This window comes from Polypterus senegalus, chromosome 15 (assembly GCF_016835505.1).
Source record: "Polypterus senegalus isolate Bchr_013 chromosome 15, ASM1683550v1, whole genome shotgun sequence".
Lineage (NCBI taxonomy): Eukaryota > Metazoa > Chordata > Cladistia > Polypteriformes > Polypteridae > Polypterus > Polypterus senegalus.
The window spans coordinates 102,961,076-102,985,194 of NC_053168.1; the positions used below are offsets into that span (position 1 = coordinate 102,961,076).

The 24,119-nt window shown below is 37.4% G+C and overlaps 1 protein-coding gene across 1 annotated transcript in view; it reads left to right on the forward strand.

Annotated features, from left to right (window-relative positions):
• The window catches only part of tsnare1 (T-SNARE Domain Containing 1), a 935,796-nt gene that overhangs the window by 362,742 nt on the left and 548,935 nt on the right, over positions 1-24,119 (forward strand). Inside the window, exons 5-7 of the mRNA XM_039737258.1 lie at positions 7,213-7,300; positions 21,085-21,159; positions 22,336-22,392. Of these exons, the coding sequence (XP_039593192.1) occupies positions 7,213-7,300; positions 21,085-21,159; positions 22,336-22,392 (220 nt within the window). The remainder of the gene's footprint in view (positions 1-7,212; positions 7,301-21,084; positions 21,160-22,335; positions 22,393-24,119) is intronic.

Consider the following 24,119-nt stretch of genomic DNA (forward strand, 5'->3'; position numbering starts at 1 on the left):
CACATCCAAAATAATAGACTTATTTGACAAAAGTGTTCAATTAGCGAAAACATTTACAGAAAATAAAATTTTGCAAAACAAAAAGCAACACACCATGCAAAATGAGGAAAATAAATCTAAACGTAATGTAAAAGATGACACACTTACAGTATTTTTAAATTGCATTGTGCTTGTAAGTTGGGGTCTCATCCATAAAGCAAAGAGCTCTGTTATCAGTATATGTACTGATAATGATGCCATATAAATAAAGGTGGATGTGTTGGAAAGTGTTGTTTACATTTGCTGGTCTTGTTTTACAAAACTGCAACATTAGCACATTTTTTATGAATAAACATACAGCATGTCTGTAATGGGAAGAGAAAGGTAAATAGGGAAAAAAATCCTTACAAGAAATTAACAAAATGTTAACTTGTGACTCCACAACTCCATTTTTAATATAACACCTGACACAATTATTACACATTTCTAACAGCCTTTATACTAACATGACATAATTATGCCTTGTGGTATCTTAGTAATTAATTCACTGCAATAAATGTCATGTATGTACAGTGGCTCTGTAAAAAATTAGTTGTCAATTGGGGCATTTAACATGTACAGCAAACATTAACACTTTAATATAAATGGCCATCCATCAGTCACTCTGTTTTCAAACTTTGAACATTTCAATTCTTTCAGGGAACTATAAAAATATTTTACAATCATGTATTCATTTCATGGTCATCTTTTCTTGGTCATATAATTACTCACAGTTAAGAAAAATGCCTGTATAACTTTCTGCATTTCTAGGTGTGTTTCTGTATAATGCAAAAAGTACCTACTGCACTAGCCATGTCTATCTGTCCAGCTCCCAGAGGACCAATGTTGAAAACTGGCACATTTATTTTTGAAGGAAACAGTCCAGTTTTCATTGATATATCTAGAATAGACCACGCTATACACATTTTTGAAATTTCCAAATCTCCCATTGAAAAGCATTGGTGTATTTGAAAACTTTTCTGTCTTAAAATAGAGAAACATTTGGCGTGACTTCAACTATGAGTTAGTTTACCGTTTCAGTTTTATTGGATGGGGTGAGAGCAGATGAAGGTGGGGTTGGAAGACCAAGTTTTACCACATAAGAAAGGTACGACAGAGACTCAATTATAACCTCTTTTCCCTGAAATTTGAGATGTCCACTCAGGCAATTCTACAAAGACCTAAAGCAGAAGGTGGCACGGCACTATCTTACTTCAATTTTATTACAGGGCGGCAAATATACACAATATAAAGACCTGGAAATTTGCACAAATTGATACATTTACAAAAGCCTGGCCAGCAATTAAAATTAAATCTTGCTGTACCTTATATGCCCTGCTTTGTGTCCCAGTAAATAAAACTAAATATAAATAGCAGTCACTCAGAATATGGTAACAATGTTGGGCTCATTTCAACGCAGAGAAGCTGTTACCTGTTGCACCTCTACACGATAATTACCTTTATAAACCTTCTCAAACCTACACAATATTTCATCTTTGGAAAAGTTTACAATTAAGTCACTTAGAGAACATAGATATACATAATATATTGGCGTCTTATGAACAATTACACTTCAAATTTAACTTTGCAGCAACACAATTTGTCTATTTTCAAATCAGAAATTTTGTTAAAATTTCAATTCCAGAGGAAATTCTGATTAGTCTTGAACAACACTCAGACAGCATCTCAATAATATATAAAAACATCTCAGAGAATCTCCCCTTCAACAATCCTAGAGCACAGTGGGAAAAGGACCTTACAATTAGCATCTCAGAAAAGGAGTGGAAGTCTGCCATGCATTCATTCTAACTCTATATGTGCCAACAACTCAATAATTGAACTTTAAATCTTTCATTAATCGCACTTATCTTGTTTAAAATTGTCCAAAATGTATCAAGGGCAAGAACCAGAATCCTTACGTTGCAGTCTAGCTCCATCCTCACTAGGCCACATGTTTTGGGAGTGTATCACATTAACATAATTTTGAACAAAAATCATTGAATATCTATAAGACTGCCTTTGGTGTTACAATCACTCCTAACCCATTAATAGCTGTGTTTGGTGTACTCCCAGATGTGCTCAAAGTGGAGAAGGACAAATTGACTGTTTTATATACAGCATATCACACTATTAGCATGGAGACTTATCCTACTTAACTGCTAGAATCCCGACTGACCTTATATAAGTCAGTTGATAAGTGACAATCTATATTATTTTAGACTAGAAAAAAATCTGGTCTACAGGATCTGTATAAAACATTTAAAAAACATGCCAAGAGTTAATTAAAAAAATTACAATAATGATGTTTTGCCTTTTTAATGTATTTATTTATTTTCCTATGTTCCTGGCCCTCTTCTCTCTATCTCTCTCGGGAAGGGGTTGAATTCTGTCTTAGCTAATCTTTAAAGTTATGTGTTATATAAGTTGATTGTATATTACAGTGGTGCTTGAAAGTTTGTGAACCCTTAAGAATTTTCAATATTTCTGCATAAATATGACCTAAAACATCATCAGATTTTCACTCAAGTTCTAAAAGTAGATAAAGAGAAACCAGTTAAACAAATGAGACAAAAATATTATACTTGGTCATTTATTTATTAAGGAAAATGATCGAAGGCTGAGTCTCAGTACTTTTGCAAAACCAGCTTTATTCAGCTAGAAACAGGAACAGCAGGGTTATTTATTGTAGTGGGATCTACCACTCTCTTAAATACAGACACAGCAATCAGGCCAGTTCGTGGCCATTGGTCAAGTAATCTTGTTCCCTGCATTTCTAATGTTCTTTGCATCACCCATCGACGGCAGGCGTTTATACCATGACAACGATCGACTTGGATCTGCTTCAGCTGCGAGCCGCTTCCGTGCTGGGAGTCTGCGGTTGCCCTGCCAACTGATAAACTGTCTTCCAAAGATGCAGCGATCCCAAATGAGTTTAGAAACCTTACAATATTTATTGTATTTACTAATAAAGACATTCTTTAATAAATGCAGTAGTACTGGTATTGTTTATTTATTCATTACTATACAAGATAGTTATCTTCCTTTACTGTGAAAATGCAGGGGTAGGTCTTTTTATATGCTAACAGCCTGGCTTCTACTCTTGCTTCATCCTGCACTAATCTCTGCGGCCTTGTGGTATCCTCAGTCACAGCAACTCACTTCTACAATTTCTTTAAATTGAAGCAGGTAAATTACATGGTGTTCCTGTCTGTAAAAATAAAAGCAACTTAAGTTATATACCAGTGTATGAAAGATGGCTCGGTGACACTCAATGCTACAATGACTAAAAACAACCTTTCAGGACTGCATTACCTAAAGATTATAATGGCTCACTACTTCTCTGATGCTTTAATTTATTGGCAAAGCACCATAATGTTCCACCATTACTCATGTTTGCATGCAGTCAACAATTTTAGCTTGAGACTTAATATTAAACAAAACTGTGATAACAAACTTTTTAATTAAGTGACCAGAAAATTTTAAAAAGCACCAACATTCAAACTGGTGTTCACTGGATGTTCCAACTGTTCTTTATACAGCCTCCAGTTAATTCAAAATGCTGCTGCAAGAACAAGAAAATAAGAGCACATAACTCCAGTTCTTAAATCCTTACACTGGCTCCCGGTTAAGTTTAGGGCAGATTTCAAAATCCTCCTTTTAATATATAAAGCATTAAATGACCAAGGTCAGGCTTACTTGTCTAAACTTATCATGAGTTACAAACCAGAAAACACATTAAGGTCTCAAGATGGCGGTCTGCTTATGATTCCAAAGATTAATAAAATAACAGTGGGAGGTTGAGCTTTTAGTTACAGGGCCACTAAACTGTGGAATGGTCTGCCTGCTACTATAAAAGATGCCCCTTTGGTCTCTGCTTTTAAATCCCGGCTGAAGACTCACTACTTCAGTTTAGTGTATCCTGACTGGAGCTGCTGATTAACTGTACAGACTGCATCTCTGTTGTTAATCATTAGCACTAAAACATAAGTAACATGATAATTATAATTTGTTCCTAACCCTCAACTATTCTGTTTCTCTTCTCTGTACTCAAATGTGGCACTTGGTGCCGCGGCCCACCTGCAAAGTTGTTTTTGCCTGCCTAAGGTAAAGTCATCCCTTATGGAGGATTGCAGGAATCGTGGGAAAGAGGGGTCCTTTCATCAGATTGACTGGCCCAGTGCTTGTTTCAGCTGTGGAATGGCCAAATGGGGGAGGCAGCTTGATGGCTAAGGTCTCCAGGACTTTAAACAAATCCAAATCATATTATGTGAAATTTTTATTTTCATGCTGTATTGAGGATTTGTTCTGTGTATTGTACTGTATTGTATTGACCCTTGACACTCACTCCACACTCAACCTACCTGGAAAAGGGTTTTTTTTTAAATGCCTTTCCCAAGGTTTCTTCCATTTTTTCCTTTTTTTTGTCTTCTTAGAGAGTCAAGGCTGGAGGGGTGTCAAGAGGCAGGGCCTGTTAAAGCCCACTGCGACACTTCTTGTGTGATTTTGGGCTATACAAAAATAAATTGTATTGTATTGTATATTTTCTTGCCTCCATGCCATGACATGTACTTTTCAATCACCATTTCATGAAGTTGCTTTTAGTGTTCTTTTGTCTTCATTATGAAAGTTAGACCACAATACTAACTCACCACAAGCTGGATCTTCCAGATACAGGGGCATTTATACTACAATCAATTGAAAAACCCTGACTACAAACACCATCATCTCCATTTAGCTGGTTATGTGACTTTTAAAATCAATTGGCTACACCAGTGATGATGTAGGTGGCCATATTATCAAGGGTGAATATTTATATGATCGATTATTCTGTGTTTTTTATTTATTCCTTTATATTATTATATTATATTAATTAATTCGCACCACTTTGCAGTGATCTGTTTTCAATTTGACATTAAAGAGTTTCAAAAATAGTGAAATTAAGTCCAATGTTGTGTTATAATAAAATGTGAAAAGTTCCAAGGGAGTGAATACTTTTTATATGCACTTTATAGGAAATTTGGTTGGAGCGGTTGCACCGGGACCCAATGATGTTGTTTCACAAGGCTTTATTATAACATGCTTGATATTGCACTGAAAAGGTTAATGTGGTTATCATTCACTCCATAATGCTTAACACTAGAATTACCAGAGCCTATGAAAAAACTCATAGATCCGTCCCACCTTAAATCGCTTCTTAAATCCATTCACACCTCTCCGTCAGCGTCTTTTGTCATCTAAATGTGCTGATAAAGACAAGCTGCAAGCAGCCGGCTATTCCACCCACCGACTTAGAGTGTGCACGAACTTCTCCCAGCTCATGCCTTGATTGTTTATCTGGGAGTGAAGTGGAGTTTTAGATTGGAAATAATAGATTTCATGTGTGTTCTGTTTCTACAGTAATCTGTGTAAACACATTGTTAAAACAGAAACATTTTCATATTTTCGTAATAAATGGCTATTGACCTTTTCTGTAGGTTACATGCTCGATGTAGTCGTTGATGGCGGTCATTTTTTAGTTTAATTTAATTTAATTTAACATTTGGGGGCTAATTAATTTTTTGCACTGGAGTCCATCAGAGAACTAGATCAGAAATGAAGGGCCAGTCATCACCCAGGAAGCTTGTAGATCATAACCAACGCAAAACACTCAGCAAACCATAACAGTCTTTCCTGATGTCACTTATTAAGCTTTGAAGCTTTTGTCTCATTACATGATGATTCCCTTTGTCATTTCTTTGTCCCTGATCACCTGACTAAATGCTTGCAGGGTACTCTCTGCTTTTAACAACATAACAACAATATACCCAGCATCTCTCTTCTGCACATGTCCAAATCAATGCAATCTCACTTCTCTGACTTTGTCTCCCAACCGTTCAACCTGAGCCGACCCTCTAATGTACTCATCTCTAATCCTGTCCATCCTCATCACACCCAATGCAAATCTTAGCATCTTTAACTCTGCCACCTCCAACTCTTTTTCCTGCTTTCTGGTCAGTGCCAAGTAAAATAATTGCAGATAGAATATAACAAAGGAGGATGACTATGTAAATGAATAAGCATGACTTTGATCTGGCTCCCTTGTCTCTGATTTTTCTGCAAGACTGATGAAGCAAAGACCTGGATGGAGGGATAACAAAGATAATTTTGACAGGAACACTAAAAAATTAAATCTCTTGCAGTATTCCAGTACTGCTGCCTTATGTCTTTTTTCCATTTTACTTTTACAGTTTACTTCCTGGATTGACCTGAAATTCCCTCCTCTGCCACAATCCTGATTTGTCCATATACTAGACTCAGAGAATTCATAAAGAAGCAGATGATAAATGAGATACAAACGGACTATAAAAGGAGCAGGCAAACAATTAAAGTCCTACAGAGAGACAGATTGCTCCAAGGAAAACTGTTATGGATGCCTCCAGGAAAACCTTTGCTGTGCTTGCTTTTCCTGAAAAAATACCAGTTGATAATAACGCACTACATTGCATTTTCAGCATTTAATAGCATTTCCACAGAGAAATGTTACACAGTACTGTGGGTACACATATAGGCAGAAGTGCTCATAAACAGTTTTCACTAAAGTTTGCAGTGTACATCGCCATTTCGGATTGATCTCATAAACAGAAGTCAAATAAACTCGAAATTTACAAACCAGACCCGAGCTTCCAAGTAGTCATTTAAATGGAACACAATATATGTTTCTAGAGTTGCTTCTCTCAATCCTGCACCTTATTTCTGTTTGGTCATTAAGAATACAAACAAAGGGAACAATAAGTGCTGGCTAGGACAAGTTATACAAAGTTAGAATTGACTGGTAACTGAATTCAGTGGCACTTTGATGTGTGGAGAATCATCAGGTATGCTGGCAAATTTCAAGTTAAAAAAGTCAAACTAAACAGCAAAAGCAGATCCATCTGCATGGCAACATTCTTCATGTCTGGTAGATGCTTTACATTCACAATTTATTCTGCTTCCTTTAGGAGTTGCCCTTTGTAATTCTAAAGACAGTTCAGTCCTTGGCACATTGGCAGTTGTATCTGTTGCCATTATGATTGTGCATAAACCTTTCTGACCTCCAGTTAGGTTGAAATGACCTTGCTTTACAATTGCTCCGGTTTCATGTTCCATTCTGCATGCAACATTATAGAGCATCAGTTCTGGTCTCTGACCCCAGCTTGTGTTTATTTTTCTTTTCAGGCATGCCACCCAACAGCAGACCAATGGGATAATCACAAGTACCAGCCAACTTGTCAAGCAGCTCTCAGAAATCATCAGTGGCTCACGGGTAAGCATTTTGCATTTTTTTGGCAGTCTATGTGAGCACCATAGTGTTCTCCAATCCTTCAGTAAATATTATTAGGTACCTGTAAATACAGGGTGAGTCAAAAGGAAGTGCCACATTTCTCAAGATCATTGCGCGAGGAAGAGGCAGTTGAGTGGGTTGGGGTGGGGGTACTTTTATATAAATCTTCGTAACAGTTATGCGAAATCTGCAATTAATAAGTTTTTAACCGTTTCCCTGTGTTCTTGTTGAGGGTCAGTTATGGATGGCTCTTTGTCTGGCTCTTTCCTTTAGACCAGTTTGTCATGCATAACCCTAACAGAAGCACATACCTCCTGACAGCTTAGGTCTAATGGTCATTTAAGCACACCAGCTCCCCCACCATGCCAGAGTTACAATCCTAGGAAGGGACCTTAAATCGGGATATCATTGATGGATGGAAATAGTACTGTAAGGAACTCTCAAGATCCAATAAATACACCCTCCTTGGAGAAACATTGCGAGAAGCTTTAGCTGGGATTGGGTCCAAATTTGTGGCTGAGGTTGCATTTTTAAAGATGAATTTTCTTCCTACAAGAGGCCAAAATGCCAATGTTATACATACAGAAATGTTTATTGCTTGAACTTTGTAAAGTGCCACTTGAGAATGCTTATCCTGCTGGCAGTGTGTATTGCATTAGGCACTGTTTTATAAGTACTTCTTATTGTGTTCATAAAGAGATGTTTCTTTTTCTTATTTATTTACTTACCTTAAAAAATATATTATTTATTCCAAATCTGTGCATAACAGAAGTTTTAAAATATGGCAATCAAACATAAGTTTCAGTTTACCAATATTAGAAAATTTAAAAAGTGCAATCAGAAATACCATTGATACCATATATCACAGAAATGATTAATATTTGTAATCATAAACCACACTAAAGCTTTCATACTCACCCAGAACAGAGTGATAACTAGTAATAAAAAAAGGGAATGTGCTGTAGTATACTGTAATGTCTCCAGGGCCAGCATGTTAAATAATGACGTCTGAAGCAAGTGCCCCATATATATCATTACTAGACCTTCATCTGTTTATCTATCCACCTTAAAAATCCACTTATTCAGGACAGTGTCATGGGTAAGCTGGAGCCTGACCCAGCAATCATCAGGTTAAGAAAGGAACGATCCTTGGACAGGGTGGCAGTCCTCCTGTCCATACACTTAATTCACATAGAATATGTATTGTAATACAAGCACAAGGTTCATAATGCCATACTTCCGTAATACAGTTCATCCATGGAACAATGGCCAAAATAAGAAAGAAATATTATTGTAAAATATAAAAGATTAGTTTAAAATCAAAGAAACACAAAAAACTGGCATTATTAACAATACAAATATAAAAATCTTTACTGCTTCTGTTTGACCAAAATATTTATTTTGTTTTGAATTTTTTGATTGCAAAATTGAAAGTGGAATGAAACTTAGCTGCTCCCTTTGTCCTGTAAACTTCTCCAAATACCTTGGCAGTTTCAAAACTCCATCCTGCAAGATAAATCGCTCCTGCCATTTCTAAACACACACATTAAAAATTTAAGAGACTTTTAACAGACATTGTACCTGTGACTGACACCTTAATAACATTCCAGAAATTAACCATCAATATATACAAAAATATGATATGTGAAAAATCAGGGTAATCAACGCCAATATCAGTTGCCGACATGTAGCTTCAAAATCCGCATGCACACAAAGAAGTGTGAATTTTTCAATGTTTTGAAACTGTTTGCAACTTTTAAAATTAAAATATTTCTTAATTTTTAAATGCACTACATAAATTAGGCAGTTGATATTTATCTGACTCTTGCAGTTCATGCAAATGTACTGTTTTGATTCTCAGATGCTCACAGTGCAACGAAGCAGTGTGAATTTGTTTATCTTTTGAAAGTTTTTAGTAATTTTAAAATATTTCTTACAATTATAAAAGGTAGTATGGAAATTAATCAGTTGATATTTATGTAACTTTTATGGTTCATACCTAAGTCTAATCTTTCTAGTATTTTTATTTTGTCATGTAAAAAAATACTCTTGTATGAAAATGCCACCCTAACCCTGTACCCTGGAGGCAATCACCTCATCACCTTCCCCCTGCCCTGCATCTTATTAATTAAAACAAGGGCAGAAATACAGACAGGACCTGAGCATTTTATTTATAAAATCTTGTCAAATTCTTAAGAAGCAGACTTAGTCAATATGCCAACATTGTATTAAAGGAAATGACGGTCTGCATAAACTCATCTGAAAAAACTATAAGTCTGTGTGAGGATTTGCAATGATCATACATCCTATACTATCTGATACCTTTCCCAGTAGGAATTTAATTTTGGACTGACCCTACACATACGCCTGAATGAGGCTACCTGGCACCATTCACAATTAGAATCCAATCCCATATGGCTTTTGTTTTAAATTTGAGAAATGTGTCTGGTGTAAGATTTTCTGTTGAATTACAGTGTATTTTACACAAATTGAAGAAGAATGAATTTTGTGAAATTTCAAATTCAACCCCTTACTTATGATATTGATCGAGAGGTCTCTTTCCTAGCATTGCCAAAGATTCTACAGCAGTAAGCACTGTCTGCAAGTCATGGTGGATTAAAGAAGTTTAGCAAGTTCTTTTTTACAAAATTTCTAACTTTTAAATAGAAAAATAAGTGTGTTGATTAAATTCCATATTTACACCTGAGCAGATCATAAGGTGCAAACATAATGAGAATATAAAGATCTCTTAAGGTTCAGATTCCTAGGGCTTGAATTATAAAGTTATCCTGTAATGGAGCAGCAGATAGTTGTGCCCTTTCCTTAAAGTGTTTTCTACATTGGCTTCTTGTAACTTAATAATTATTATAAATGACCAGAGCGCCGGGCAGAGAATACAAAGAGGACTACTTCCCAGATATTCCTTCCAGACCCAACCAAGAAGGAATCTATGCAGCATTGACTTCTTTTTTCCATTGATCTAAAATTATGAATATTAGAAACCCAGGAGTATAACAGAATATCAGGTAGTGCCATGCCACATTCTGATTTATACCTCTGTGATGTTGATTATACCATGAAGTTCAGGGAACACTCTGTAGACCTCCACAATCAAATTCTGAAGCATAGATCAGGGCAAAGATATAAAATCATTTCATAAGGCTCTGAGTGTTCCATTTAGTACAGTGGCTCAATAATCGTGAAGCAGATGATGTTTGGACCCACCAAGATTCTTCCTAGTGTTGCCTGTCTGACTAAACCTAGTAAATAGGCAGGAAGGGCCCTGGTCAGGGATGTGACCAAGAACCCAATGCTTTAACAGAGTTCAGAACTCCTGGACAGAAGCCATTCTTGGTTATAAGGCAAATGACAGGTTAAAGGAATCTGAGAGCGAGAGGCAACAGAGTCTCTAGTCTACAAGGCAAAAATTAAACTCTTTGGAAAGAATTCCAAGCACTATGTCCAGGCATTGCTTATCACCTGCATAATAACATCCTTACATTGAAGCAAGGTAGTGGCAGAATCTTGCCATGGGGATGCTTCTTTTAAGTGGCAGGGACAGGGAGACTGGTCAGAATTGAGTGAAGGATGAATGCAGCCAAATACAGACATGTCCTTGAAGAAACTATGCTCTAAAGTGCTTGCAGCCTCAGACTGGGATGATGATTCAACTTTCAGCATTCTAATGATGTGAAGCATACAGACAAGGCAACACTAGACAAATTTCTACTGACCTTGAATGGGCCAGTCAAAGCCCAGACTTAAACCTCATAGAACGTAAATGGGGAGTCCTGAAGATGGCAGATTAAAGATGCTTCCCATCCAGTCTACTGGAACTTAAGAGGATCTGTCAGAAGCAATTGAATAAAATGTGCAAATCTAGGTGTACACCTAACTGTGGAAAGGCAGGTCCATGGCTTAAGATGCAGGAACCCATTTTCGAATAAATAAATAATAGACACAGACACGCTGTGGAGTGGAGCAGGTGTGATCTCCTGAGAATACGGCTGGTCTCTGGTTTGGTGCAAGGTAGTCAGCCATACATGTGTTGCCTTGCTGGTATGTGGAGGAGATCTGATTGTCTTATTATCAGCCCGGAGCATCAATCAGGCAACCGCACTTGCAACCACTTCCCAGCATATAAAAGGGGAGTGCAGAATCAGGAAGGGGAGAGACAAAAAATGAGTGAACGTTAAAAGGAAGGGAAAGAGGCAGGCAGGGAGGTGGAAAGAACCGGGGCAGGAACATGTGAGCAAATGAGCAAGAGCGGAGGCAGGCAGCTGTGAGGAGAGCCCCTCAAGGGAGTTTGTGGCCAGTGCCCAGGGGGCTGCTGTAAAGGATCATTCCAGCTGAGTGATTTAGGGAGCTGGAGTGACCAGGTGGTGCAGGCAATTCTCCGCAGAAGTTCAAGAAGGCAGTGGGACTCAACGAGGCTCAAACTGAGAGCACTGGAGTGAGCGCTATGGCCTTTTGGGACCTGGGCCTTGGGTTCAGTTGGGGAAACCCTGTAGCAGCCATGCAGTGGCAGGGACCTTGCACCCATTAAACTATAGGAATAAGAGATTTCATTTTAAAGAATTAACTTCTGCCTGGGAGTTTTAACCTTGCTTTTAATTTAATTTATTTATTTGATTGCTTTTAATCTTCACTTTTACTTCATTTATTAGATTATTTATTTATTGAACTTTTTTGATACACTGCATTGTTTTGAACACTGTTGATTTGAATTTGATGGTTTTTAATAAAAGCACTAGAGCACTTTTGTACATTCCCTTTGCCTTGTGTGAGTATCCACATTTGCCAAGCTCATCCGGTCATGACTATCAATGATGTTGGACTCAAGAGGCTCCCAGTCGGATCCGGTAGTGTGGAGCCAAAAAGCACCGTCACACTTACTCAACAAAGTACTGAATTAAGGTTATGAAAACTTATATAAATAAGAAATTTCAGTTTTTGATTTTTAATATTTTGGCAAACCTTTCTAAAAACATGTTTTCACTTTGGTATAATGGGTTATTGAGTGTAGATTGATAGGCAAAAATGGCAAACATCAATTTAAAAATTAAATCTACAGTACAATAAAGTGAGCATAAAGTGAAGGGTTCTAAATATTTTATGTAACCTCAGTATTGTCACATTTCAACTGGATTATTACAACTGATTTTTTAAAAGCCTGCCAAGAAATTACAACATCTTGCTAAGAATGTTTTAATACAACACATCACCCCTCCACTGGCTTAACTACACTGGATTCCTGTATAAGATTCCATCATGTGATAGGGTTACCCAGAAAATTGCAGCATTTTCTGTACTTTACTCAAAATGACCAGAAAATTTCTACAATTTATTCAGTGTTTAATTTGAAATCACTTGACTCTATAATAGGTTTATAGAATCAAAAATGGATGGATGCACTGAGTGTTCTGTGCCAAGTCTACTGATCCTGACATGGGCATAATGCCATCTCATACTATCAGTCTGCTCCACATACTTATGAAGACACTCCTGTTGTAATTCAGCATGTGTTTTGATTGGCATGGTACTTGACCTCCTTATTTTAATTTGTTCTTATGTTTGCTTTATAAGTTGCCTTAGGGTTACATGCTTTATAAAAGCGCTAAATAAAATAATCATTGATTGATTAATAGATAGAAATAGAGCAATAAGGACTATATTGTTGGAGCTACACATATTGATGATGCAGAATTGGTGGGAATGGCAGCTCTGCTTTGGCTAAAAAGTATATGAAAGTTTAAGAGCTGACACCAACAGATTAACAGTGGGCTGTAAAAAAAAGAGATTATATTGAACATATTTTGTAAGGTATGGTTTTCATTTGATCTGTTTTCTGATCCTGCAGTTGGAGTAAATATTATGAACTCTGCTTCTGGCTGTGTCAGTAAGTGGATGACAGAGATAGCTTCAGTTAATGAGCTAGATTTGCATCCTGAAGGCTTTATTATGAAAGTCAATTCATAACTACAGAGGCAGTGGAGCATGAGAAAGTAGGAAGAAAGAATGGAGCTTTTAGTATGCTTGAGATGAAAAGGACTGCAGGATAGAAGATGTAACTGTGTGTATTCTTCTGAATTTTTAATGAAGAACCGTATGTCGAGAAACTGTGGAGAGGTGCTTGGTCTTGTTTGTTATAATGAACAGTGTGAGTGAACATGAACAGCGTTTTGAACAGGGATGGTGTTATGCCATGGGTGAAAAAATGGCAATGAAAAATTACCTATCAGTTGACCAGGAGAATCCATCCCTTTTCTGATGCTTATATGGGTCCGGGTGCTGGGGGCAGCAGTCTGAGCAAAGCTGCCCAGACATCCTTTTTTTCTGCCACGTCCGCCATACTGAGGTTCTCCCAGGCCAGCTGAGTGATATAATTGGGCATAACTTGGGCACATTTGGCTCCTTTCAATGTAAAGGAGTAGCAGCTTTCCTTTGAGCTCCTACTTAATGTCTGCTGTGAAAGGATCAGACTCGATATACTTAAAAAGGTTTGGGGCAGCCACCCGAATAGTATCCCTGGCTGCAATGGGTTTGTTTTTGCAGTCTCTGTTGGAGTTCAGACATGAACTGCTTGAGGTTTGAAAAGATGGCGATTTTAACTGGCAAGATGTAATGACGTCGGGGAACCGGAAGTGACCTTCTTCTGAAGTCATCATAGGCACCGGAAGTGACGTAAGCCTGGGTGCCAGAACCGGTAGTAATGTTAGCCTCAGCGCCGGAACTAGAAGAGACAGGTTTTCCTATGGCTGGTCTACAGACATAACAGGAGAAGGTTTAGTGCACTCTGCCACACCCTGGTCTGGCGTAAAATTACCTTCACTTGTTCCATACAACGTCCTAATACTCACACGTGTGTGACACTGCACTCCTTGCCCTCTCTCTAAGGCAGACCCCAGACTCCCTGCAAAGGAAGCTCATTTCTGCTGCTTGTATCCACAATCTAGATCTTTCAGACACTACTCAAAGATAATGACCATAGGTGAGAGCTGGAATTTAGATAAATAAAGGTAAATTATAATTGTTTAAACAGGAGAAAAGATTTAATTAAAAAGATTGTCAACTGTGCACTACAGCTTTAACCCTAGTAAGAACTTTGTCTTTCCCCTAATCTTTTTTTTACACAAACAACACTCACTAAGTATTTTGCTTAGTATCGACTTTCTTGGAGAACATGCTTTACATGATACCACCCTTTATTTTATGCACAACTTTCAGAATTGCCATCCTGAGCAATGGGTTACCTCACAATAGCAGTGATTCAACAAAATGTTGGAGCCCAATAAAACACCAAAATGATGGTGCATTAAAATTTAGAACATAATAATAAAAAAGTCTCAAAGTTTAAACAAAAACTACTTTCCACAATTCCAAACCATAATAAGCAAATATTCAGTTTCTGAAAAGATTCAAGCAAATTTAAAACATCTTGGAATCAATACCTCACTTTGGTCTTTCAGCCAAATACTGAGGATTCTGGTGGTTTGGAATCCCCTAACTAACCTTTTGAAACACTGCAAGTCTGAAAATCAATACTGCAGAGAGTTCTAGAAATCAAATTTCAGAAACATGTTATGATGTTATACAGTAAGTCTTTCAGTGCCCATTGCTGGGTTTGAAAGAAAGTGGTGTAGCAGCCGGCAGACAGTTCTTCACAGGCTGGGTTAGGCTTGATGTTTGGGTGGCAGCATCCCATCTGGCAGGGAAGGGAAGGATTGAAACTTTAAAAGGATTTAAGGAAGATTGTTAATGATTGTGGTCTATTTGTATTTGTTTTGGGTTGTTTTGTCATTTATATACATATTTTATTTGATCTCTTTAATTTATTTTGTCAAGAATTTGATTTTGTTGTTTATATTATTTTATGTGTCTTTTTTAAAAATGATAATTGTAGCTGCTTTTGTTGAGGGTTTTCAAATAGTTCAGAGTAGTTCAAAATGCAGCTATCAGAAAAGTAGTATGACTTGTTGTACCAAAAAAAACTCTGCAGTCCAAATGTCTTGAAGTGAAATTCAAAATTAACAGTTCAAAGCACACAAAAAATAGAGTAGCAGGTTGATAATACACACACACACAAAAAAAGACAAAAGCTCTTGTCTGTAATGTTCTGTTTAAGGCTTAACTATCTAGGTTGCATTTTTATCTGTTATCACATACACTAGGACAGATTTTTTGACATACTGTACATACAGTACATATATATAATGGTCAGAAAACTATATGCTGTAATACCTTTCTCTCTCTTTAGCTGTGTTACTTCAGTCTGAGGTCATTTTATTGTCTAAATACAGAAGGACATTAAGAACATTCTATTAAATTGTTAGCTTATAGTGGGGTAAACAGAATCTTCCATTATCTATGTGAAACCTACATTCTATTCGAATTAAACAAAGCTAAGAAAAATATACTATTAATATTAACTTAAAAGATTTGGCTTTTAAAATTATATTTTTAAAGTTATTTTGCATTTATGCTATGCTGCATGATTGTGTTGTAACCCGATCTGTCACTTGAAAGACATAACAACTGCTAGATATAAATTCATAGGCATGAAAACAATGAGTTAGTTTTCTTTAGATTATTTAAGATTTTTGACTCTGGTTTCATTTTCAGGATACCTTCTTTATGGTTTACCCCTTTAACTTGTGTTGTGTGTGGCCGGGACACCTCCACACTGGAAGGACCGGGGGAGCAAGCATGGCCAGTGCATTACTTCCTCCGGGATGCTAGATGGCAGCAGTGCCTCGGACTCCCATAGGGAGCCCTGTTGGGATGTTAGGATCTGCTGAGCTCTTATGGGCAGTTCTTCCGCCACACCCGTGACCATAATTGTGGCTCTTATGTCTACCACTTACAGTAGTTTTACTCTTTATATAGCATTATTTTAAACTGTGAAGAGGTGAATCTTTAGGTTATGAACTATAGCAGATAAAATTGTTGAACATGGTTGGCCAACTGGTCTTCAGTTGTTTGACAATTCTGTGAAGACTATGAGCTACAAATACCGTATATAATCACGTTTAAGTTCTCCCATGGATAAGTCGGGGCTTGATTTTACCATATAATTTCCAGTATTTTATAATGTTGGTCGTATAAGTTGAATGCAGAAAACTCACACTATTGGTCCAAGAGATTATGATATGCTAACGCCCACCTGAGAGAGTAACCACGGAGCATACTGCCTTTTTTTTCTTTGTATTGTGCCTATGTGACCACACAGCAATACCCAAGCTATTCTAAAGCAATTTTGCACTGTTTTGTGTTTTTTGTATCCCACACCCTCACACACCTTTATCGTAAGAGCATCCCTTATCTACGATGGATCGTTTAATCAGAAGAAAATATGAAGCTGGTTTTAAATTAAATGCCATTGAAGTAGTAAAGGAAATTGGTAACTGCGCTGCTGCAACAAAATTCAATGTGTCTGAGAAACTGATGCGAGATTGGAGGAGGCAAGAAGATGAAAAAAAAATTCAAGTGTCGCATTTTTGAGCGGGCATATAAGTCAGGGTCTGATTTTATGATCTATTTTTCGGGTTTCAAGATCCGACTTATACGTGAGGATATACAGTAAGGTAATTGTGATAATGATGAGAATTAGAAAGTGCCATTGTTTTTGTTTCCTGATTGTATTTTTGTGTATCATGTTTTCCGTGTAGATATGATATTCATATAGAAACTGATAAAATTCTACATTTAGCTAATTTATGCTGAATACTATACTACCTGAATAAGATTTAAGTGTTCAGTCTACAGTGGAGAACTAATAGGATCTCCTGATTTCCAAAAGATATTTTGCACAGTTCTTGCCTCTATTGTCAAGTCTGTGTGTTTTTCTCTCATTTTTGCTCTTTGCACGGTGCAAATGAAGCCTAATTTGTTGATTGGATTCGTGGTTTTCTCTGCGACCTGCCTCTTAGCACTATGTCTCTGGCATGGCTCCTAATTTGAACAAACGCTTTCTTCGACAGAAAAAAGATTAGCTTCCTGACAGTAGCAAGATGTTTATTAATTTGTAACTTTAACCTGTCTGTCAATGATTTACCTCATTTCTAATTATTCCAGGCATTCACAAGGGAGTTGGTCTAAATGTCATTAGGGTGCACGTTGGATTTAACTGAGAGAGCTGTATGAGTTGATGCTGGGGGAGCTCACCGGGGTAAGAGGACCTGTACCTCTGGGCATATAGTATCTCATTGTAAGTGACTGTCACCTTTACTTTTCAGGCTATTTAAATTAAACTCTGCCATTCATTTATTTCAAAACCTTGACCTTTTCCTTTCTGAGGGCCCATTCATTTAGTTTTCCCTTACTGAATGACTTAAAAAGCTAATCAAATAAGCCATTTTCATTGCTAGGTTGCAGCTCTTTCCTTAAAAATTAAAATAATTTTCTTAAATGACTTAGTGTGTCACCCCAGGGCTCAAAAGACAGCCATTGGGGTTGCTGACCAGTGTAGGCTTGCGTTCTACACATACTTTTTCCTTAGCTACTTATTTTTAAAGGGATGTGCCATTTTCGATCTCCTGCCAGTGCACCTCTCTAGAAATCTGTTTGGCCGTGACTTTGTACTTTGCTACAAAGCCTTGGATATCAAATTACTTTTTAAGGATTTTCTTTTAACATCATGAACATGGATCTGTCTGTAAAAAGGCAGAGAATGCCCAACATAAATATTAAAATATGGAAATGCTGAAAATATTACTGATCATAGGGTTGAGGCACCCATACAATACAATCAGCAGGAGCTCTCCCTGTCACATATTAAAAAATGTCTTGCAGTCTTATCTAGCCTTCTTTACATAAATCCTCCAGTGATATGAAAGTGATGAGATATAAAACTGGGTGTACATGTACAGCACACAGTGTCTTGTGGGAGGTGCACTGCTGCTATTTAAATAGCAATCACTGTAATCCAAGTTTAGGTTATGTGCGCCAGTATATCCATCACACTGACACAACATGCAAATTTTAGAATTGATAAAAATCAGAGAAGTTGAACCAAAAAATTACATCATACTTCAAAGATGAAATCAGTTGTTCTCCCGTTAGGAGAAATACATCAAACATGAATAATTGTAAGTTGTGGACACCATGCATTCTGTTCATTAGGGCATTTCTAACACAAAGCTGGCTATACTCCTTGTGGAGAAGGCAACACTTGTTGAATCATCATTTTTATTATTACTCCACTTTTCTTGATTGCAAAATGTGGAGCTATCTATGCCACCGTATCCCTAGGATCTTTTTCCAGCTACTCCTGGGTGATTTGCCAAAGGCCCCCAGGCCAGGTGAAAGACAATGTTCTTCTCCCAATGGGTCATGCAACCTAATTACATGTTCGTACCTCCCCAGTTCTCTCTTGTCTATCCAGGTAAGTAAGTAGTGGTTCTGCTTTAAAGTCTAACTGACTTGTGAGCTTATCACTATTTCATGGCGAATGACCACAACTATCTCACGCTGGACCTCAGCCACATGTACACATACAAAAGATACATAATAATAATAATGCACTAATGAGACCACATCTGGAGTATTGTGTGCAGTTCAAGTCAAAACGTTACAAGAAAGATACAGCAACACTTGAGGCTGTGCAGAGGAGAGCAACCAAGTGCATCTCAGAACTAAAAGAAAACTCCTACTAAAAATATCCAGAGAATTAAAGTCTCAAGTAGAGAAGACTGCTTAGGGATCTAATACAGACCTTCAAAATTCTAAAGTAGATTCAGCATAATTATTGTATCTTTACAATGAATCACATACTGGAGGACACCAGTGGAAATTAAGGAGAAGTGCATTTAGGAATGAAGCCAAGAAGTACTTCTTTCTGCAAAGACGTGGGCATCTGGAGACACATAATTGAAGAAGAAACCTTGACAACATTTAGGAAGAATCTGAATACAACAGCATAGCTTTTAGCTAAAGAAGTGAGTGTGGTGGACTGGAAGGTCTAGTCTCCTTTGTCAAATTTCTTATGTTCTTAAGTTTGTACTTGGGATTTTCTACTCACTACCCACAGCTTGTGGTAATTCTTTATCATTTGTGGATTGTGGGAATTGTGCTGTTTTTATCCAAAATATTTACAAGTCAGACAAGAAGATAGAACTGTAAATTCTTGATCTTAAAATGAGACCAACTTGTTATGATCCAAATCCTTTTTAATTTGTTTATGACATTTCACGCACTATTCATAGCTGGTCTTGTATTTATTTAGTGTTTTCATAGAATGCATTTTTTTTTATTCCACTTCTGGAGTGTTTTCGTGACACCATTATTGTCTATGCTGAGCCCAGCCATTTCCCAAGTATATTTGCTATGTTGCTATATAACTCTATGAAAAGGTAGCTGGAGTGTGTGCCACATGACATCACCATAGCATTGGTTAAAAACTCAACACCATACTCATCATCCTGATTACCTGAGACTGAATGTAAAAACACCTTTAGCATGCTCCGGTTGTTTACTGTTTGATTCATTTTTTTTGTGCTTTGTTTTTTTGAATATGTTTTAGGATTCTGATCAATGTCTTTGATAAAAAGACAGAATTGGTTTTTGGTTCCAAATTTACTTGAAATACCATTAAATCTTGTCTTTTGCTCCCTTTCATTAAATTGCCCTTTTTATAGCTTAGGCAAAAAACATTTCTTGTTACATCAAGCTTTTGATATTTCTCTCCCACATGAAAGTTGTAGGTATCATGTATTGGTTGGATAAGACGGATCTAGAGTGCTGATTGTAATGTTCTACTTTTAAAAACCATCAATTTCCCTAACAGAATATCACAATTTTATCTGTTAAATGAAACTGATTAAAGCAGGTTTGTCAGGTAGATGGTTTTCCTGTCAACACTCTTTTAGTGTCTTCCAGTGGGTAAAAGAGGTATTCACAGGAAGATGTGTAATAGGTTAGTTTTGACAAATGTCAGTTATTTTATACTACTAGTGTAAAGTGAAAACAGACACCTTAGTAAATTAGCAGTCTTGTAATATGTAAAATAGCTAAATTAGATGAAGGGGCACTTGTTTTCAGAGAGGGTAGCCCTGTTCCATCACAAATTATTTAAGAAGATTTGATGTTGTTAGATATATAAACCATCAAGCTCCAGCCCTTCAAGTCACCACCAGCTTTACTGTGCACCAATTCATTCACATCTTGTGCTTTCCTTCATTCATTCATTCTTCTTGTGTAAATATTTCAGTGCTCTCTAAGCTATTTGAACCTCTTTGTATGCTGAGTAATTGGGAGTTAGCTTCTCGTGTCATAATGATACTATTTGAAGGATGCTCCTTTAGTATCAGTTTGAAGCAATTCTTAGGAACATTCAAGAGTCACCTTAAAAAATTCAAAAATTCATAAAATCGACATAATTTGCATACATCAATGAGCAAATGAACAAAAACACCCGGAAATAAAAGACTGATCATCATATACAGTATGTATGGCTGAGAATCTGTAAGAAGTGGAATAATTAACTATAAAACCTTCCATCCATCCACCATTAAACCTGCTTATTCTAGATCAGGGTACGGGGGGCTGCAGCCTATTCAAACACGACTGGGCACAAGTCAGGAACTAACCCTGGACTGGGTGCCAGTCCATCTCAGCAATAATTGTACAAATAACAATGTGTTCATATTTTTACAATTTGTAAGTCATGTGGGAAAAACAGTGAGCTTTCTCAGTAAGAGTTGTATTAATTATTTCTTCAGAAAAAAAGAAATCAAAGCTAATGATCACCTTCCTTTTTGTCTTCACAGCAAGATCATTTGCGACTGACCAGGATAAAAAATGAGTTCTCTGAATCTGTCCAGAGATATGGAGATGTACAGAAGGTGAGAATTTTTTTCTTTTTTTCTTGTAGAACTTATTGTAAAAAAATAAACATTTTGGCCGAAGTGTTTAATAATGGAAGCATGCTTGAAGAAGTCAATAGCTCTTTTTCCACAGTATTCTGTGCTGCTACAGCTCGACTGATAATAAAGAATACAATTTAAGCCTTCTAGACACTGATTAATTGCTGTTGATTAAAAACTATTATGCATATTGTGGCTACACAGGCAAAGATTTGAAAGAGTTAACACACACTTACAGGTGTTGGTGACGTCTCTGCTTCTGTACCAGCAGCTTGGCACATGATCCTTCACTAATATCTGTCCCCAACCCTGTCAGATTTTTGGACACTGTGCATGCCAAAAAATAATCACAGACATGAACGAATAAGGACGAGAGCCAAGGGGCTTGTGCATTTAGATACTGACAAAAGTGCACCCACTCACACACACACACACACTAAAACATACACAAAAATGAGGTCTGCTTACAAAATTAACAGAAACACAATCCCTGTGTGCCACTAGGTGTAGCTATATGCTACAAGTACTGATTGAAATGTATTTTCTAATCTATATATGTCTACAGTGGTGTACGAATGTTCATTCTTCACTGATAGTCCCCAAAGGCCCAGTGCAAGGGATCTGTACAGACGCCATCCCTTTCAGTTCAAGGAGTTCTATGTGACACCCAAACATAACTGCAAACAAACAAAAGATATGTGAAAATGTCTATGGTATTCTATCAAGGTAGAAAGATACAACTCCAACCAAAACAAATCAATTACTGCTGCCATATTTGACTGACTGAAACACACTTATGCATGTTTCAGTGGTAAATTCCCAAACACTTAGACAATAATACGTTCTGTTCTTCCCATATGTACAATATGTAGTAGCTGTATAATTGGCACAAATGCAACTCATTGCCTTTAATGTGACTACCCCACATGCATGCATATACACAAGGACAAGTCAAAATGTACAGTGTCTTCCTTTGAGATTCAGACACACACCCACAACATAAAGTGCTTTGCCCAGTTACAACTAATTTGCACATGAACACCCCCCCAACCCTTGCTGCTACCTATTTTGTGCTGTGCTGAGCATGAACAGCCCATCCTGTCATCCTGCTCTCCCGTCCTCACACAATTTTCTTCTCTGTTGTTCTTCCTGCAGAAAATCGCGGAGAAGTCACGGGCCCTGCTGCCGACGACTCCGAGAGACAATAGACAGGTGTGCTTATTGGACTTTCATTATTCATGAGGAGAGCTTTGTAGCCAAGTCATTTGGACACAGTGGTACCTGGGAACGGGAATGACTTTTGCTTTTTGCCTTTTACTTAAATGTGCTTTCTCTGCAAGACTTTAAAAATTTATAATCCTCAATGGCATGCTCCTCAGAGTGCTTAGAAATTAATTGGACTGTGTCTCTTATAGTTTCCTTGTAAACATTTGGCAAGCCAACAAGTGTTTAATGGCAGGGAGGAGGTGGGCTGCTGGTTGCTTCAATTTATTGTACCAGGTGCGGAATGACAAGTGCTCTGCTGTCTCTCCCGAGAAGCAGTAAATTAGGATGAAGGCCTCTTGATTTTACACCACTTAAAAAGTGAAGAAAGCAGCAATAGGGCAAAGTTATTCTGGGGATGGATCACAGAGGTGACAGAAAATGTGCGGTCAGGATAGCTGAACTGCCATTGTTTTGTACCATGTCCTATGTCAGTAATTTAGTTAATTACTCGATCGTCCATCTGTTTTCTCACCTATCTATACAGGTGGTGGAGGGTCTGTTAATTATTCAGTTGGTTTTCATATAGGACTACTCTTAACTCCTAACAGTAAATCGCATTAGATAGCCTATAACTTGGATCCTGCCATTTAATTCAGTTCAGGATCGTGGCACTTACCTGAGAAAATTTGGATTCCATTCCATTGCAGGACAGTCTCAAAATACTCAGGACCCTTTTCTCAAGTTAGCAAGTTTTTGTGATGCATGGGCGAAATGGGAAAATAGGAAGGAAAAACCTAGGAGAGCAATAATGGACTAGGCGTCAAAACCAGGAGTAACCATGGTGCCACTGTATCATGCTACCTTTAACCGTCCAGTTTCAAAAGGTGATTACAAGACTGAAATGAATGTTAATGAATTTGTATTATCCATTCAATGAATCTGTTGTTATGTAGTGCCTTTGATCAGTTTATCAATCAGTATTGATCAGGGAAATTTGCCAAAGCATTTTTGCAGTGAATGTGCTGTGTTTAGTGGTGACACTGTTCGTGAAATATACTACTGGAAATTCACCATGCAGCAGGCTTAGATGAACATATTTTTCCCTCATCAACCCATGATGCTTTGAGAAGCCAGTGTGACATCAACCCTGCACAGAACCTTTACTGTAAGTGAACTCCAACTCACTTTACATTGCTGCCTGATCTCATTCATGTGCACGTGATGTCACTACCTGATTTGTACTTCACCCAAATTTGTGCCCTGCATGCATAACAATAAAAAAAACAAACAAAAAATAAAAACTCATAGTATTTTCAGTTGAGTGGTAGATTAACTGATAATAATGAGAATATTATTAGCACTGCCACTGAATATATAACACTAATGCCTTTGTGTACATTCACTCCCTGCTGCTCCACTCCGTAAGTAGCCATGTGCTATAGCTATAAGTCAAAACAAGTCTTAAAGACCTTTTATCTCTCCAAGTCAGAAATCACATGAGACCCTGTGAAATAATTATAATAACAAAAGATTTACTGCTGTTCACAAGGAGATTATATCTTCTTGATGCAAGGAAAAAAATGCAAAGCACCTGCACGGATGGATCAGAAACAAAAAAAGATATTCCAGCTGTACTCTGATCTGCTCCTTCAAACAATGGAAGTAGTCACACCCACAACACTGCTTTGTGGCATGGCCAATGTGCTGCCCGAAGACTGTAACTCTGTGAGCGC